Source organism: Syngnathus floridae, chromosome 7 (assembly GCF_059516105.1).
Source record: "Syngnathus floridae isolate MCC-2025c chromosome 7, RoL_Sflo_1.0, whole genome shotgun sequence".
Classification (NCBI taxonomy): Eukaryota; Metazoa; Chordata; class Actinopteri; order Syngnathiformes; family Syngnathidae; genus Syngnathus; species Syngnathus floridae.
In genome coordinates this window covers 14,153,943-14,172,613 of record NC_142419.1, presented here as the reverse complement: position 1 = coordinate 14,172,613, position 18,671 = coordinate 14,153,943, and the positions used below count along the sequence as shown (strand labels likewise).

The 18,671-nt window shown below is 48.6% G+C and overlaps 1 protein-coding gene across 6 annotated transcripts in view; it reads right to left on the bottom strand.

Moving 5' to 3' along the window:
- The window catches only part of robo2 (roundabout, axon guidance receptor, homolog 2 (Drosophila)), a 155,782-nt gene that overhangs the window by 9,422 nt on the left and 127,689 nt on the right, over window positions 1-18,671 (bottom strand). For 4 of the 6 annotated variants that reach the window (XM_088379990.1, XM_088379986.1, XM_088379988.1 and 1 more), the window contains 16 exons: window positions 17,308-17,432; window positions 16,231-16,402; window positions 14,794-14,999; window positions 13,856-13,937; window positions 13,593-13,758; window positions 13,354-13,520; window positions 12,897-13,018; window positions 11,449-11,680; window positions 8,229-8,353; window positions 7,689-7,860; window positions 6,810-6,998; window positions 6,452-6,478; window positions 4,576-4,618; window positions 1,934-2,061; window positions 1,037-1,309; window positions 206-328 (listed from right to left, as the gene is read on the bottom strand). In XM_088379990.1, coding sequence (XP_088236116.1) covers window positions 206-328; window positions 1,037-1,309; window positions 1,934-2,061; window positions 4,576-4,618; window positions 6,452-6,478; window positions 6,810-6,998; window positions 7,689-7,860; window positions 8,229-8,353; window positions 11,449-11,680; window positions 12,897-13,018; window positions 13,354-13,520; window positions 13,593-13,758; window positions 13,856-13,937; window positions 14,794-14,999; window positions 16,231-16,402; window positions 17,308-17,432 — 2,352 coding nt within the window. The remainder of the gene's footprint in view (window positions 1-205; window positions 329-1,036; window positions 1,310-1,933; window positions 2,062-4,575; window positions 4,619-6,451; window positions 6,479-6,809; window positions 6,999-7,688; window positions 7,861-8,228; window positions 8,354-11,448; window positions 11,681-12,896; window positions 13,019-13,353; window positions 13,521-13,592; window positions 13,759-13,855; window positions 13,938-14,793; window positions 15,000-16,230; window positions 16,403-17,307; window positions 17,433-18,671) is intronic. The other 2 variants (XM_088379989.1, XM_088379987.1) reach the window with 2 other exon arrangements.

Sequence of the window (18,671 nt, the reverse complement as noted above, 5' to 3'; positions counted from 1 at the left end):
ACGCAGTCATGACAACGCAAAAGCGGGGGAGGCAGCGCAAAAGCTTCACCAGCGAGGGAGGGAGGGACGGCGTTCATCAAAAGCGTGGCGGATGTCGGCCTTGTACATGCAAATTCCAAATCAATGAAGCAATTAGGAGAGCTGTCAATCAAGAGGCGGAGCGGCCCCGGGGGAGGCGTGTCCCGCATAAAGAAAGCCAACCAACCTGAGAGGCTGCCGCTTCGCTCGGAGCTGTTGTGAGAGCTGCTGGTGCTGAAATCTTGCGAGTGGTTGTGCGGAATTCGATTAGACGGCCCGTCGGTCAGCCGGTAGTCGGGAATGAAAAAAGCTACAAGTGGGGAGGAGGCCCAGGAGAAGCAAAGCGTCAAAGTGGCGTCAGGTGACAGGCAGCGTCAGCACATGCGGTTAAATCGCCCAGCGAGCGAGCACGATGGGGGCCCAACTTGACTCGCGGGTTCGTCTTGTGACCCGTTTGGTGCATTTGACCTATGACATTTGAAAAAATGCTTTTCTTCTTCTCATGATGTATCAATTTTAGAAGTGTGAAATATAATAATATAATATAATATGATATAATATAATATAACATATGCGAAATACATGAAAGTGGCGGAGATACAGGGGCCTGTGTCATTATTCTTTGGTTAAAAGTAATGCACACTGGCACCAAAGAAACAAACATAAGCGGAGGCTTCAAGACGCGTCTTCATTTGCAGATCATGTTTTTCATAACAGGTGGAAATAGCACCATCATTCACACGCACGTGTGCATTCTATGGCCACAAAGTGGAATCAATCACTTTTCAGACTGTTGGCAAATGAGACCATACATATGCATGAGATCCCGTCTAAGGAATACTGATTCCGCCATTTACAAGTAATTAATCTGTGTCGGTTTTACAATGCGAGTCAAGCTTGGCTGAATTGTAATTCACCCGGGAACCGGAGCTTGTTTACTCAAGATGGGAGGAAACGGAAGGAAGAACTCAAAACGACACAAGGTATCGGGGCGGACGGCGTCCGGCTGCCCACTTACTGTTGTTGCAGGAGTTCTTGTCGGGCAGCGAGTAGCCCAAGTTGGCCATCTCCTGCTTGGCTTGGAGCGAAGCCTTCCACTGGGCCTCGGGCAGCTCCACGGCCAGCTCGTGGATACTGCCCGAGTGCAGGATCTGCGTGGTGGCGTAAGGGGTGGCCTGCGACGCCTGGCCCGGGCTGCCGTAGTTGCCTTTGGTGGTGAAATCGATGCTGCTGTAAATGGCGCCGTCCGACAGCATGGTCCCCGTTTTGTCCCCCTGGTTGCTCGGGATATCTGCCACAAAAACAAGTGAGAAATCAAAAGTGTGTACATAGCGCATGAATGTGGCAGGGGCGGCGCTATTCTAGTCGCGTGCAGGGCCGGGCCACCCCAAACATGTTGACATTTTGCCTTACCATCTTTTATAGTGGGTATCAAATGATGTGCTAAACTCAATGCTAATTTTGCAGACACCACAATAATTGACCACCCAATGCTATTTTTCCCGCTAATCTGCGTCTTTGAAATAGCCAGCCCTTGCTTCTATCAGCCCTTTCCCCCCAAAATTTGTATGCACAACGATGAGAGCAAGCCTGGGAAGTAGCTCCATCTCCTCGCCCTGCTTGCATGCCCAGCCAAGGGGAGATGATGTAGAGCCACGGCGGAAGCTTCCGCATCTGCGCCAGTCGAGCTGCGCCTGTCCTTCACGACTGGCTGCTTCACACCGAACACACACACACACAAAGCCCCCCCCAACTCCCGTTCCTCTGCTCAAAGCTACGACGAGGGTGTGACAGCAACAGGATGAAACGTTCTCCATTAGTCACCCCGGAGGCTGTGCGCCGTGCGTATCGTACGCATATGTGCACGCGAGCGGACATGATGTGGGTAAAAGCGTCGAGATCTCCCCCGGCTCACCTCCGCGGCCAAAGTTGGCCAGATCATTGGGTCCCCCGGAGCCGCTGTTGACAGGCAAGCTGGTGGCGGGCCAGGAGTCGGCCAACCAGGGGTAGCCCGGGTCGCTGGCGTTCAGTAAGCCTGGCCGACTGGGAAGAAACACAAAATGAGAAAGCAGCTCGTCTCTAATGAGTCGTCTAAGCCCCATTTAATACCAAGCCGAATCTTAACCCTCAAAACCTCGGACCTGCCCCACCCCCATGCGGTTTCAGGAGTGAAGAACAAACACCCAGCAGCAGTCGGCATCCAAAGTCGAAATGCAACACATGTGAGAGAGTTGCCAGGTGGCGGTGCGAGATAAGCAGACGGCGAGCCTCTGAAGAGCCGTGAGAAATCCGCCAATATATTTCTCCCCGCCACAAAGTCGCAATTCCGTTTGGCAAAAAGCGTCGCTTCATCTCCATCGCTTCTCCCACTGAGTTTTTGTCACGCAACAACGCGCTAATTCACACATTTGCTTTTATGACCAGCTTTTTCTTTTTGACTGCATTTAATGTCCAGACAGTCACTTCATTGCACTTTTTATCGACGGGCCCTCGTGCACAAAAAGCCTTGCAAATAAATAAATACATAAATAAATAAATGAAAAGATAAAGAAGTAATAAAAAAATTAATACACTAATAGATAAACGAATAAATAAATAAATCTGTCTTGCCCTACTGCATGTGTGTGTGTGTGTGTGTGTGTGTGCGCGTGGGTCTGTGTGGTGCCCCGCCGCCAGCCTCGCGGTGAGTTTGAAAGACGAGCGCCCGACAGCTGAATGGCTGCGTCGTCCTTGCATCCGTCACACCGTGGCACTCCCGCTCGGGATAATTAGAATAAGACTGATTTCTTCTGGGGATATTTGTTATACACACACACACACAGCACGTCAGTGTGTGTGTGGGTGGGGCTGGACGACGGTGAATGGGCTGCGCACGGGGAGGGGGCGGTCATACATCGAATGAAAAGTTGACACCTAACTTTTAATCCCCCGCCTGACCCAAGATGGATGGCAACCTTGACGGCTCAAATCTCATCGGTGTCGCATTGGACTGACAAAAAGCGCGCCGTAAATATGCCAAGCGGGACCATATTAAACGGAAGGAAAGTTCATTCATCAGGTGTTTATGGTCTCGGCCGACGGGCTAGATGGGAGTCGGATTAAAAGCATTGACGTGAACTAGCGCGTAAAACATTCCCAGAACTGTCATTTGGCCTTCAAAAATTGCCAATCGCCGTGGCAACAATGTCAAGGCGTCGAGCGGCCCGAATTCGCTGCTCATGGAAGTGAATCTTTGCTGCTGAAATATTGATCAGAGCAGATATTAGCCGGTGAGGAATTAGCCCGAGTCGTCTTTGATCAATTTCAAGCGGGAAGCAAATCTACCAATCTGCTGACTATTCATCTTCCACAAATCATTTATTCTTTGAGTGATTGGGCCTAATTGTTCAGTCATGGCAATTTGGCAGCAGCCAATAAGAAAGCTGGAATGGATTTGTGCTCATCTAATTTAAGAAGAAGAAAAAAAAACTTGGTCACGCTATGAAAATGCTGCATGTTCTTATTTGGGGAGCAGATAGGCAAGTTGCGACATCTGGAATTTGACAAGCGGATTGGCGAGCTCCTGGAGGCGTCGCCTATGCTTCGCTAACTTCTGATATGACGGATGTTTCAATTTGCAGGCGTGCAAATCAAAAGTACTCTTGAGAGAACAACTTGGGACATGCCAAATATTGCCCAACTATGGTCTTTCTTGCAAAAGTTTTTTTTTATACAATATATAAATATAAATATATATAATATTCAAAAACATATATATATTATATTTATGTATTTATATATGTGTATATATAAAAAAATATAGAGAGATAAAAATAGTTTAAAAGGACATGTTGATTCAAGCAGCCGTGGATTGATCCATTTTGTTGGCTTATTTTTGCCCCAACTGTTTTTACAGTACAGAACACAAATAAGCACACACATGAATGATGTCACCAAGATGCTCTTTCAAGACCTTTCAGCCGGATGGAGCAGTCTGCACTTGGGGGTGGGCTCGGAAAGCGCACGCACACACACACACACATGCACGCACCTTTCTCCTGGGTAATTATTTTTACATTATTACACGTGCTCAGATCCCGGCCGCCCACGCGAGGTGACAGGCAAATTTATCACTCGGGAGGGTTCCTGGCTTTGCCCGCAAAGATAAATGACAAAATAAAAGCCCTCTCTGCTTAAATTGTTTCGCTTAAATCCTCTGAGGAGATTGATGAGTTCATCTAGCGATGCATGAACGCACGCACGGGATGCGGCCCGAATGTATATTTCCGTATAATGTGCAGCTTTTTAGGAGCTGAGAGGAGCACAAACATCTGCTGGGTCGTGATGCATTACAATGTGCGTAGCTTTGGCAAATGGAGTCATAAAGAACGCAACTTCCTGTTTTGATGTGGGGTGGAAGGCAAAGTTGTGTGACCTGCTGATTTGTGGAACGTTAGCATTGCCTGTGCATTTAATATATATGCCGTCTATAACCGTCAATGGTACTGAATGAGTTAAAGTGGAATGATTCAAATCTATTTTATACACTCACACATTTTAAACGCTATTTTGACTCACCTCCCGTTGCTCATCAGGCCGCCGCCGACTCTCTGGAACGTGACTACAGCAGGAGAGAAAAAGACAAAGCAAAGTGGCGACATATTAAATTTCCATGATTGCATTTAGTCGGGAAAAAAAAAAAAAAGGCCAATAATGAGTGTGGCATGTTATCGCTTTGCATATGTCGGAGACGTTAGGTGTTGCTCAAGGACACGGCAAGCAAAACTCATTTTGTCTTATTTTTGCTGCGAGCTTCTTCTCATCAGGTGCGTGATTAAATCTGGAAAAAAATGATTAAAAAAGGCAGCGGGATCGTTCATCAAAGTGTCTGAATCTGCCTGATGCAGATAACAACATTGGCAGCCTTTCATCTGGGAACAGCGTCCACGCGTGTGGACGTATCCATTTCAAACCTTAACTCTCACTTAAAACCCTAAATATCATTTTGAAACCCTACCTCTGACTTTAAAGCCTACTTTGAAACCACAAGCCATGTTTAAACCCCCAAATGCCAGACCTAAGTGAAAAACTAACCTCGTCTTGAACTCCTGACCACCACCACCAGAAAGCCAAACTTGATATTGTAGAATTTTAAAAGCCTAATTCTTTCTTGAGACCCTAACCTGAGAACCCTCTCTTGAAACCCTACTTTGAAAGCCAACACTTTGAATGGCTAACACTTTCTCAGCATTCCTAACCTTGAGCGACCAGCCTGAATTTGCAGCCCCAATTATCATTTTGCACAAATTTTTTTTTTAGGGCGGCCTCTCATGTTGACAGGCTCCAAAAAACACTTTGAAGCGGGACCAGCGTGACGTTTGCAACCTCTGTCGCCGCCTCACAGAAGTGTCCGATGGCGCTCTGAATGCAGATGAATCTTTTTTTAATCAGCACTAAATGCAGGCAGGCAGGCAGGACATGATCAGCGTCTAAAAAAAAAATCCCATCACATCTCCCGGGCTGCTGATTTGGCTTCTCTGGAGCTGACAGCTTTAGGAGGCCCAGATGCGACACATACATCACCTTCTTGTCAATACAGGGAAGAGCAGAGTCGCTCTTCACACTAATGTTGGAAAAATCACCTCGACCCCACCCGCCCCTACGTTTTATCTTTGCAGCTTCTATTGGAGCGTTTCATCCAGAGTAAACGAGATTTTGAAATCAACAATAACATTCTGGGGTGATTTGGGCAGACATTTCCAAAATGTTCAAAAATTAATATCGTAATAAGAATGTAAAAACGTGTTTGGAACTGGTTGGGGGGGGAATCAAATAAACGCTAGCAAATAACGCTAAGCCTGCTAGCTTGCATTTCTTTGTTTTCATTGTGCTCTAGAGAAAACGTTGACTTTTTAACAAACACCACTGGCTGCAACACAAACACACAAAATCCACACAAACAAAGAGTATGCAAACACATAAGAAAGACTTTGCAAAAATTTGGGGTCACAGCCAATATTTGGAAAAGTCACTCCAAAGCAGACGTGGGCAAACATTGGTTTAAGGGCCACATTTGATTTTTAAAACCAGACGAATGGGATGGAAAAAGTCATTCAAAGCTGTAAAATGTTTAACTTCCTCATTTAACCTAACCACAGAGACGCACTTACATACTGACATTAACTACAATTAAATCATTCACTGCCAGCCTAACTGACATTTGACATCTATAGCCGTCAATGGTAGTGAATGAGTTAATAAAACACCATGAGGTGAGGTATTGTAATCAATAAATATGGAGGGCAAACATGGATAATATTGTATGACAGGACTCAGTGGGTCTTGCTTGCCCATTCCTGCTTCATAATCTGCCAAATTAGCATTAGCCATTAGCACAAGAAGGTTGGGGGGTTGGGGCCGTGGGAGGTGAGGAGACGGGACAAATGAACAGTACCTGCAGGGGTGAAGGTGAAGGACTGAACTGCAAAACAAGAAGACAGAGAGGTTGTGTGTTAAAGCCTGAAGAGGGAAGTGCCGCTTTGGCTCAGGTGTGGGTGGGGTCGAATGGGGGGGGTTAGGGGTTAGGGTTGAATTTTCCATTGCTATCGACTGCTTAGGACCAAAGAAAGATGAACGCCCAGCTGGAGGCGAGGAAAGCAACTACAGAGGTCACACGAAAGCAAAAGTGAAGAAAACACAAAGAGTCACATATGAAGTGCGTCACACAAGCCACCATGGCGCCTATCAACGTTCAACTGCAAAGCTTCCATTGATTCCACCCTGCCCAGTCAACAAGTCTGAGGGATGCCAACCTGCATAGTTGCTCAGGCCCTTCCTCTTCTTCCTGCGCCAGTAGAGCCAGATGCTGAAGCCCATGAGGATGACCCAGCAGGCGCCCCCGATGCCGGCGATGAAGGCAGGCTGCTTGACCACGTCGGTGATCTGCTCCGTGATGCTGTTGTTGCGGTTGCCGTGGATGATCACGTCCTGAGAGGCCTTGCCTGCCAGACAGACGGCGTTCCAACTTTAAAACGCAGAGCTTGAGCCCAGACCTAACCCTGGCTTGATATTCAATCACGAATTGAAACCAGGCTAGCTAACCCTGGTGCTAGCTTGAAACTCAGCCTAAATGTAGTATGCAAGCCTAGGTTCATCTCAGAAGCTCAGTTTATCGCACGTTCTAACTGAAGAGAAGGAACCACAGACAGGTGTAGAAGTAATCCAGTTCTGTGGAAATGGGAGTCAGAACATTGATTAACCTCAGACAACGTGCAATGATTTCCTGTGAACGATATCGACCGATGGAGCGTGACACCGAGTTGCCAGGATGTGCAGTGCAATATAATGCCGGTAGAAAAAAAAAAAAAAACAGCGCAAAGACAAAGCTTATAAGAAAAAATCCCCAGGTGAGCGGATTGTTTGCCAAGCCCGGGCCTTTAATTCACTTCGAGGCTGCTAAAACATAGTGACGGCGAGCCAAAGCTAGCGAGCGGACACACAGATCGATCGCCGGCGTGTTCGAGCGCTTCACACCTTTGATGGCGCCTACGACACTGTGTTCTTAGGGAGGCACGCTGGGGAAATAAGCCCAACTACACTCACCATCATAATAATGGAGGGGAGGAAAGCACACAGCCCAATGGACACTCCATTAGGTACACCTGAACCCAAAAATGTAAACAAGTCCTTACCAATAATGATAGACTGGGGCTCACTCTTGACTCCAACTCCCGCGCTGGTGCTGGCGGCCACTTCCACTCGATACACCACGCCCACCTGCAGCCCGCCCACCACCACCGAGCGAATGGCGGCGTCCACCGTCTTGTTGACGTGGAAGCGCGTCTCGTTCGCGAGGCACCAGATCTGGAACCGAGAGAGACAAATTGATGAAAGTCAATCAAGGTTATGGGATAGAGAATTTCAAGCTCACTCACTCAAAACAGACATCAGAAGTCCAAATTTTAAGCTAACGAGGATATAGCTAACAAGCTAAGCTAACCTAGCATCTATGTGATATCGAGCACTCTACAGTGGTTTCCAACAAAACCAGAGTCTTGGAGCCAAGAGGAACACATTGATGAAAGTCAATCAAGGTCATGGGATCGAGAATTACAAGCTCACTCACTCAAAAGAAACACATCATAAGTCCACATTGTAAGCTAACAAGCTAAGCTAACCTAGCATCAGTGTGATATCAGTGATTTCCAAAACAGTCTTGTTTTTGGACTAACCTTGTACTCTTGGATGATACCATTCTGATGGTCGGGCGGAGGGGGATCCCAGGAGATGCTGATCGAAGTGCTGTTCTGGTTTCCCACGGTGAGGACGGTAACCTGCTGAGGCGGGGCGCTGGGGGCTGTGAACACAAATAGGATACAAGCGTTAGGAAGTGCTCACAGTCAGAAATTAGAACCATGCCTCACTATTTCTGGCAGGGCTCTCTCGGTTCTTGTACGTCGAGTTCCGTCTCGGAGGGGCGACTAAACAGCACCATAAAGTCTTAAAAATGTTTTCTCATTTCCGCAGCGGGGCGGAAGCAGAGCTCCGACTACTGACAGGTCAATTACTGGCGCGCCGGCTCCGGCTCACCTCGCCTCCATCCAAAATGGCACTTGTCACCCAGTAAATCTGGGCTCATCCCTCAGCGCCACTGGCCACGGGTTCCCAAGATGAATGGGCCCCCTTATGAAGTCGCCACCTCCAGCAGATTAGAAACAATCGAGCCAAGGAGAATCTGATCAAACGGCCCATTCAATCCAGGTGACGGTGCGGAGGGACTTGCCGCGCCACGGCCAATGTCCTTCAAAGTCAATGCTAAGAATGATTTAGCGGCTTATTATCATGCATATTTGTGCTAAACAATTCCCATTTTTCATTAGAGCCCACCCTTAGAGGGGCGCTAATAGAGCCATTAGCTGCGTGATGTATGGCGGGCGCGAATGTGACCTCCTGTCTCTTACGTCAGCGCCAACGCCGACATGCCGGATAATGAAGAAATACAAACAAATCTTACGAGAGTTGGCTACAATTGCTCATCGGACACTTTGTCAAGATGTGTTGCACGATAGAAATGAAAACCGCAAGTAAAAATAATATATTATTTTTCAGTCAGTTCAATTCTAATGAGCACAAATGGAAGCTATGAAGCTGATAAGGCGCAGGTCTATATTATATACAAACAGGTGGTGACAAAGATTTTTTTGCTTTTCCAGAGACCATCTTGGGAAATAAGAATCGGACACCATGTCGGGCCACGACTTCCATCTTTACGGAACAACACAACCAATAACGACCCTTCATCTGTTCAAATCGTCTCCGAGGGAAATCTGTAAAGGCGCCGGCTAAATTTTAATCACTCCCAAAACTTGACTTCTCCATCCATCTTCCCGCTGTCTCAGAGGAGCTCGGACGGACTATCGGCTTCGAGCAGGCTCGGCGGCGAGGGGGGGTCGGGGGCTTTTAGGATGGAAATAGAAAGTGGTCAATCGTTCCGAGATGCAGATAGAAGCTGAAGTGGGAAGCGTTATCTGCGCCGGTCATAGCCGGGACATGAAGAAGAGCCCTTGGGGGAGGCGGCCCGGCTCGTTTTCTTGGTCCCTGACGACACTTCCACCGCTGCTACCGGAGATACGCTCCCTCAATGCAAGGCCGGGACACAAATGGACCTGTCACCCTGACGGGATGTGAACAACACACGAGGTGAGCCGCCGTGCACTGAGGCGAGATGGCCTTCGTCACCGCAACAACCATCACGTCTGTCCCGGGAGTTTGCTCTATCATTTGAAGGCCACTTATAACTGCACAACTTCCTTATTCCTCAACAGAGCCCCTCGACCTTTTCCTCTACCAATCGGGTTCCAGTTAACAATAGCCGGTTTTAAGAAAATTCCCCCAGGGTGGCGGCCATTTTATTGACATTCGTTGTAGCCGTGCAATAAACAGAACATCGAGATTGAGTCTTCATGTGTGGGCTCCCTCTAGTGGTAGGTGAGAGAAAAATCACCGCCTAAGCACAGTTCAGTTGTATTTCATCTTTAACTCATTCACTGCCGTTGACAGATATAGACGTCAAAGATCTAGTTTAACTAGCAGTGAACGAGTTAAACTGGATGCATTTGCATTTAATCTTTTTTTGTTTGTTTTTATGGCCACATTGCGCAATGCACAGGCAGTTGTCGTGATTAATGCCGTCACTCCTCTCAACAGTTTTTCTTGAATCATTGTAGGGATAAATACAACTACGATATAAAGGAGACAACGAGCACCCCGGGCATGAATTGTACAGTCATAAGATTAAAGCCATAATGATCGATCGGGTCGTTCGTGATACTGTCAACGTATCAAAGCAGGCCTGAGGTACTGTTGAAGACGGAGATTCAAAGAACCTCAAACGCATTTTGCATCCTAGAAGTCAGAATTGTACGGATGTGCCAACACCAAAAGCAGACAAGGTACAAGATGAGACCTGCAGCCAAAGCGAGCGCAGACTAATTGACGGCCGGGAGCACCGATGACTGATTCTGTTGGAGCACAACCGCAACGGTGCAATTATAAGAGTGAGCGTGTTGGGGGAAACTCCCGTGGACTCAGGACATTACGCCATACCGATGAAGACATAGTGGAGTCCGGAAATACTGCAATGTACCTCGAGGGGGTGACAGTAAGTTGCTCTCCGAGGAGATACTTGGCTTCAGCGAAAAAACTTTGCTCCAAACTCATTTTGGGCGACGGAAAACTTCATTATTTCAAAGCCAAATCCCTCTGGAGAGCTCTTAATTCAACGGAAAATTGGGACTTCACCTTCTGATGATTATTTTTTTTATGTATTCCGAATATTCAAATATTACAAACAATAGAGTTTCCTGTTTGTTCTCAGATGAAGCCCTTGCATAAAACCAAAATGAAATTGAGGAAGCAAAATAAACACTTTGCTGCTAACATGCTAAGGAAGTTAGCATTTGCTTAGTTATTCACTCCCTGACTTTCTCCGAAAAGTACTCACTGAAAACTGGTAACATTTTATATGACATAGTTAGTTAATGTTTTTTTTTTTTTTTGTAGATAGTCTGGTAGCACCCTGGCTTTATGCTACACTGAATATAAACATTATTTCCCTAAAGCAATTCCCGGCGCAGGTCATAAGAGTAACTTCGGCCGTGCACAGACTTGTTTTTTGTGTGCCACACCGCTCTGCAACCTTGTCAGAGCTTGTCCGACTCAAACTCGCCCGCCGCCATCTTCACACGACAGAGTGTGTGCGTGCGCTCCAATCGCACTTCATGCCGGCACCCGCCGGGTGATGGATTAGCAGTGAGGATGCAAACGCCCCGCACACACACGGAAACAAGTCGCCGGGCAAAAAAGCAGCATTTTGTCTCGGTGTCCGAGCGATATGACAAACGGCGACCTCGGGCGCTCACGAGTCAGCCTTGGCGTGGCGCAACATCGTACCTTCCTCGGTGGTCCGCGCCGTCTTGGATTCGCTGTCCGTGCCTTGGAAGTCGTTGAAGTAAGGCCGCGCCTTGATCTCGTACACGATGCCCTTCTTCAGGGAAGACAGGAGGGCGCTTCGCTCCGACGGCACCTTCACGTCCTGCGTCTGCCAGTGTCCCGGCGAGGGCAGACCTGACGTCTGCCTGTACAGAACTCTGTAGCCCTGGATGAACTGCGACAGGCGATCCACCTGAAAAAGCCCGTCAGGTGGGGGAAGATAGAGCATATTTTTGGAAAGAACACTTTTGACTTGAGTTCCCCTTTAAGACACCTTAGGACTGTTTTAAATTGTGTATAAAAAAAGGAAGCATAATATGTCCTTAGAAAGTAGCCCTATTAAAAAGGACATTTTTTTTTTTTAGGCCATGTACTCCCTCAGATTGCTTCCATGACACTTTAGAGGCCGTTACTAATTTAATGGGCACTTTTATCACTGGCAACGTCCACGCTTAGCTTAATGAACGCTCTGACATTAATGGGCGTCGCCCGCCTTACGAGTTACCACCTAGTCCACCTTGAAAGACGTCAACGTGTGTTCTAAATACCTCCCAAACGCGTGTCATTAAATAAAGACAAGAAGCCCCCACTAAGCAAAAGAAGCCCCCCCCCCGTCGCAACGGCCGCATCATTCATCGTAATGGCTTGTTAACAGTACAAGCAAAAGCCCAGCTTTCCAAACGACATATTAAACAGATGCTTTTTTTTCCTCCCGCCAGAGTAAATCAGGGAAATGGCATCGGCTGACTTATTAAAGAAATGATTTGGGAATATAAAAGATCTCGGAGCGGAGGTTCGAGCTGTTTACAGAAGGCGCGGTGATTGATGAGGGTAGCGGCTTTTTGCGTTGATTGGACGTTGTCGTCGTAAAATAATAATAAAAAAAAAAAAAAAGCCTTCGTCTTAAATTAGCTCTGCGAGTCTCGAGGTGATACTTATTACTCGGGTAAATAAACATGTCAGCGGGAAAACTGCTAATGTGGTACGCGTTTGGAAACCGAAACAAGCCCCCCCCCCTTCCTCATAATAGATGCGTGCGTGTGTGTGCGTGAGGACCTGAGTGATTTATACGAAAAAAAAAATCAGGTTAGATGAGTTTGTGGCTGCTTGGTGATTTGTCACATGCGGCAGAATACGCTGATGCTGTGAAATGTAAGCGTTTGCACATACGGCCAAAGAAAGCAAGATAAATGCGTCACATCATAGCAGGAAAAATACTGTTTGCTAAACACTTTATTACCATAAACATTCATTTCTGTCAAACTGAAAATGCCTCTCGCAGAATCAAAACAAGACGGATCAACAACCAGATGGTTCTACATACTTGGAGCTGGTTCTGCTGTAGATGTCAATTACCACCAATGTGTGTGTGTGCTTTTTTTTTTTTTTTTTTTGCGCCGTGAACTCACCGTCCAGGTAACCTGGATGGCCGTGGGACTCAACACCACAGGGTTGTGCAAGCGGACGATGACCTCGCCCAGCTCTTTCTGCACGTGTCGGTGGTCCACGCCTTGAGCCGGAGGACTGATGTCTGCAAGACCACAGAGATCTTTTTATGAAGCGCACGCTCGCCTTGATGCTATTTAGCCAAAAGGCTGATCATCATCATCATCTCAACTGTAATAAAATCTCCAACGAGGCGGGAGGAGGTCCTTTCTGCCCGTTATATTCATTAACGTGGCGGGGACGACAGTAACTCACTTAGGCCGTTCCAAGAGCAGACATGCTCACTTCTCGTAATTGCTTAAGTGTAGGCCGTAATGAGGCCGGGCTGAGATGGACCCGTCAGACCTCTGGAAACGTTCTGCCGTATTTCAACGCAAAGATGACGGCGATGGCGCTTTGTGTTGCTCTTTGCCCGCCTACCTTGCGTCCTGACAGGCTCGGACATGGGACTCGGGTCGCTCACGCCATGGTTGTTGACTGCCCGGACCATGAACAGGTAGATGGTGTTGGGCCGCAGAGCCTTGACGGTGAACTGGGTGGTCTTCACGTGGTCGGCCACCGTTTGCCAGCTGTTGCTCACCGACTGGCTGCGAGGAGCAAAGTTCGAAGTAACAATAAAAATTGACGCCCAGCAAACCAACCCAGTTAAAATTTCAAACCTGAAGGCCTCGATGACAAATGAGCTGACGGGCGACGCGCCGACCAGCCCGGCCTGCCAGGATAGCGACACGCTGCTCTTGGTGACGTCGGTCACCTGCGGCTTGGAGGGCGGGCCCGGGAGCTCGTCGTCGCCGTGGGGCTTTGGGAGAGATACGCCGCCAGCTTCTGCACAACGTGAGAACAGAAAATAATAAAATAAAAATAAAATAATAACTAACGTTGACAAAACGTAGCAAATTTAAAAGCGCCGCCATGTACGTACCTTTGACCTCAAGAAAAGCGCTCCATGACGTCTCTCCACTGGAGCTGGTGGCCACGCATGTGTAGATCCCCGAGTCGGACAGCTTTAACAGAAAAACAAACAAAAAAATAGGTTGGGGCAAGTATCAACACCAAGCATCGCTATTAGTAGGTTGTGGGCTGAATTTCAATGTATCGATTACACGCAAAGGCTGCCGATACCAGCCACAGCAACACTTAAGTCCCCTTTGTCAACACTACCACTACGGTAGTCTTACCTGTCATGGTGTTTAGTGAAATTTTACGTCCTAAAAGTCGTCAAGGGTGAATACTGACCTCGTGCAACACCAATGTGAACTGGAGCACTTGTCAGAAACACACACAGAAAAGAAAAAAAAAAATCACTCGTGTTCCAGGGCCGTAAAAGCACTGGCGGCGACTTTTACGATGCCTTCCCGGCGCTGACGCTAATTCTCTAATGAATTTCATTTCCTACTCAGCACCCTTCCATCACCACTCAGGCTTCCTTCTCTTGGTTTCATCGCTGTCCCTCCCGCCGACCACGACAAAGCTAATTCACTTAGGGCATGCCGACCCGGGCGACACTGGCCCCCGGGAGCGACAACAGCTGGCCCGTCCCTCGGTCCGTCCTTCCGTCCCCTCTCAGGTCTTTGTTTTGCTTGTGTGTTGTGTCAGGCGTAATCGATATTCCGCCGAGGCTTCGGAGTGGGGAAAGGAAGATGAGGGCGCTTTCAATTTAATCTACTCTGAAAGTCTGCATGTGTGTGCAGTGTATCCTCCAGCTGGAGACCATCCAAGTGTTGCTCCTCAGTCATACCATCAAACTATTAAGAGCAAAAATCAATGCAGCCTATTCATCTCCTCCTGTCAATCAACTTGATTGAACTGCCTGCCACAAGTCAAAGCAACTTTTTTTTTTTGGCTCTATGTTCTTCTTACCTTGAGGTTGGTGATCTGCAAGCTGCCCAGTTCCTGCAGGGACATGCGAGGGTCTTTCCCCAGCAGACTGATGCCGTCCTTGAGCCAGCTGACTGAGGGGATGGGGTCCCCCGACGCCTGGCACTTGAGCAGGGCCACGCTGTCCATCCCCAACGTCTGGTTGGAGGGCCCCTGGCGGATGACGGGCGGCGGTCTGTCCGACAGGACTGCCAAACCACAAACGGCAAGATGAAGAGACTTTTTGGAACTTATTGGTGCTTAACAATTATAACATGATTCCAGCACTTTCATTTCTTTTATTCTGTTGTTGTTAGTGGGCCCAAGGACGGATTGATTTGTCTTCGCAGACCACATAAAAGGATGTGGCAGGTCGTATCTGGCCCCCGGACCTTGAGTTTGACACCGATGCTCTACAGGCAACAGGTACTGAAGCGTTTCTGCTCAAAAGAGTCTTTCTGAGGGGGGAAGGGTAGGGGCAGGGCTTCTTTCTATGACAGAGAGGACGCGTCAAAAGGTGAACTCAGGAATTAACTGCGGCGCAATGTAGCTGAATAATGCCGCGCCCCCCCTTGGCAAATCACAGAAGCCACATTAATTAGACACTATGGATTAATGACACCAGGCCTGCGGGGGATAATTAGCCAGTCAACTACCTCTGTAACCTTTCAACACGTTATCGCAGCCTTCCCTTTTCACACGAAGGGCAGAATTGACGTGGTGATTTATTTTTGTTTTGGGGCATTTCAAATGAAGCTGTGGCTCCAAGATGTAAATCAAAAAAAGGAGGCGAGGCGCAGCTGTTTCTTTTCCAGAGCCTCCCTCTCGGCCTTGACCACCAAGGCCCGGTTGAGGATGCGCCCGTGCGTTGTGGGAACGCGGGGCCGCATTCCGAGCCTGATGGATGTGCGAGAACGACGGTGGGAGAGCGGGCTGAGGGGCCTTGGATTTCCGGATCAGGAATTTCTCATTACCGATCTCCTTGACCCCAGCTGACACGTCGTCAGTAAATCACGCAGCGGCCGCCGCGGCGGCTACACAAGGCGCGGCCCTGACCTCCCTCCCACCTTTATAGCCCCCTCGTACCGTGTCACCTCGTATGTTCATTCCAACTTCCTGGCCAGATGGGGGAGGAGGGAAGGGGAGGGGGAGAGGGGGGTAGTCTCTCTCACTATTGCAGTCACTCAATCACAGAGTCGCTGAAGCAACCGATGGGCTCAACTTGAACTCAAGGACGGTGATTTAGTTCCTCCTCCAAGTGGGGAATTGACAGACCTTGTAGTTTGTTCTCACCTCCATTGACAAGATTGAATCCAAGAACTAAACAAATTCTGCCTAGCAACAAATGGCAATCCGGCCAAGAGTCATCATTTGTTTATCTATTTGATTTCATTTGGAAAGTTGCTAGCATTGCCATTGGAATGAAAAATGGGTTTTTACCGTCGGTGACCTCCAACTGCGCCTTGGCCAGGATGCTGCCGGCCACAGTCAGCGCCTGGCAGATGTAGTAGCCGGCGTCGACCCGCTGCACCGAGGTGATGGTGAGGGCACCGCTCGGCGACACCGAGAAGCGGCCGTTGGGCTGCTGTGGCTGGTTGGGGAACATCAAATTCTGCGGCGAGAAGAATCAACGGCCCAATTAGCCGCATGTCGACATCATCGTAAACACGCTAGCCCGGTTGCTAACACCACCGAAAGAAATCTTATCAAGACACCTAAGAACTGATCTAAGCGGGGAGGGGGAAGAAAAAAAGTCTTGGGTGTTGGCTCTTCGCCCCTGGAGAGCAAACACATTAGAATTAATGATGGCAAACTGCTTGAAAGCAACAAATGATGAATTTAACAAATTAGTTTAACACTCCTCGAGTGGGGAAAAAGGCGGCAAGGAAACATCGTTTTCCATCACTTAGTCCAATTAATGATGCCGAATTGGGCTGTAAATAATTAGCGTCGCACCTCTGCGGAACTCGCCCGACCCCGTTCGACACTCGCCAAAACATGTTAATTTGCCGGCGGTTTAGCGGTAAACGTCACAGCGATGACGCACCCCTCTTCTACGGAGGACTTTGATGGCCTTCAGGCGACGCGCACGCCAGCGTGTGAATCTGCGTGTGCGTTTGAAGCTGCGTCTGAATCATATCAGCGGGCTTCATCGACAAGTCCCGACCGGCTCCTAATTTGCGCTGTTGTCGAGTGTTGCGACGACTCGCAGGTATTTGAATGGCTTAACCGCTCTAGCGAGAGATGGGATCCTTCTTATCGGTGCGCCGGGTCACGGGGAAAAGCGATTAGCGCGCCGCCGGAGCTTTCCTCCGCCGGTGCATCGGGAGCATCAAGATGCTGATGGCAGATTGAGCAAGCTCTGTGGATTTCTTCACGCGGGGACAGAAAGTCAAAATGGCGTCGGATTTGATCGGGCAACCGATCCACAAATGATTGCACGAAGGCAAGAAAGACGCCAACGAGCCGTTATTGTGGTAGCGTTTACGACTTCAGAAAGCAGGTGCACGCTCCTACCTGACTTCCTTCCTTCTGCCAGAACACGACAGGCTGCGGGTTGCCTTTGGTCTCGCACGGAAAGGCGGCGCTGCGTCCCTGGGCCACGATCTGGTCCCGCGGACGGATGACGAATTGCGGGGGAGCTGAAATGACAGATGACGTCAAACATCGGCACAGCGAGCGGTGAAGTGCGGCGCCCAACCAAAATCCATGCAGCCTGATTGCCGCTTTTACCTTGAACTCCACAACCCTCGTCGCCATGGCAACCAGGCTGCCCATTCATCCAAAGAATGAATGGCAGTCACATTGACAATCACAACAATCGCTACACAGGTCAGGTGCTACCATTTTTACCCAAAAAGGGAGTTGGAGGCAAATGTTTGCCGCGCCTCACGTCCGACGAGTCAAGTGTCAAACTTTGAAATGGAACGGCAAAAAGCCGGCGCGGTCGATAGCGCGGTAACGCGCTGCCGGTCGAGCCCCCGAGTGAGACATCGCGCCGCTGACAACTTGACAGAGGCGGTTCGATAATAAACACCAGACGGGAGATGAGCTAGCTTGCTAACGGCTTCTCTCTGGAGCCTGCAAACAAACACGTTGCAGCTCAGCATCTGTATGGCTCATGCGTTTTTCTCAGGAAACGCGCCTACCGATGCTAAGGATGTTAGCATTCAAATTGGAACTGATGGACTTCTCTGATCGGACCTCATAAGACTTGAGCGTGACGAAACAGCGACTTTTTTCAACGTCAACTAGCATGCTACGATTTAGACGACGATTGCTACACGGCAACATGGCGCACCCAGCTTCTTCTTTTTATCATTTCTCAAGTTTGACAAGGCAGCTCGTTCCAGCGAGGCCAAAGTCGCTCCTATTTGGCGGCTTTTTCCGTGTAATCCGTCCGTCCGTACCTCCCTCCCTCCCTCCGTGGGTGTGTGTTGCATTTGTGCAGTTGGGAAGGGTACAGATGGCGGCAGATTTACAGCCTTCTCGCTTGGCCTTGCTCAGCTTGGATATCTCAAAGCCGGCGACTGATACTGAGCTCCTAAATCTCGCTCTGGCGGGGACTCGGCCGCCTCCCTCGCCTTCCGCCATCCCACGCATCACATCGATAAACACGTCCCAAAAAAAAAAACTGCCACTGGCCGCCTTATCCTTTCTCACGCTCTTTTTTTTTTAAAGCCAACTTCATCGCATGTACCCACGCAAGTTAACTCATTCAGAGCCATTGACGGCTATAGACGTTAAAGATATTAACTGGGTTGGCAGTTAATATTACATAACTCGAAATTTTGCTGTCTTGTTTTTGAGGCTTTCTGCAGGTCGCCAGGAAAGCCTGGCTTGAGAAATGGGTCGATGGAAGTCAGCGTATGATCCTTTCA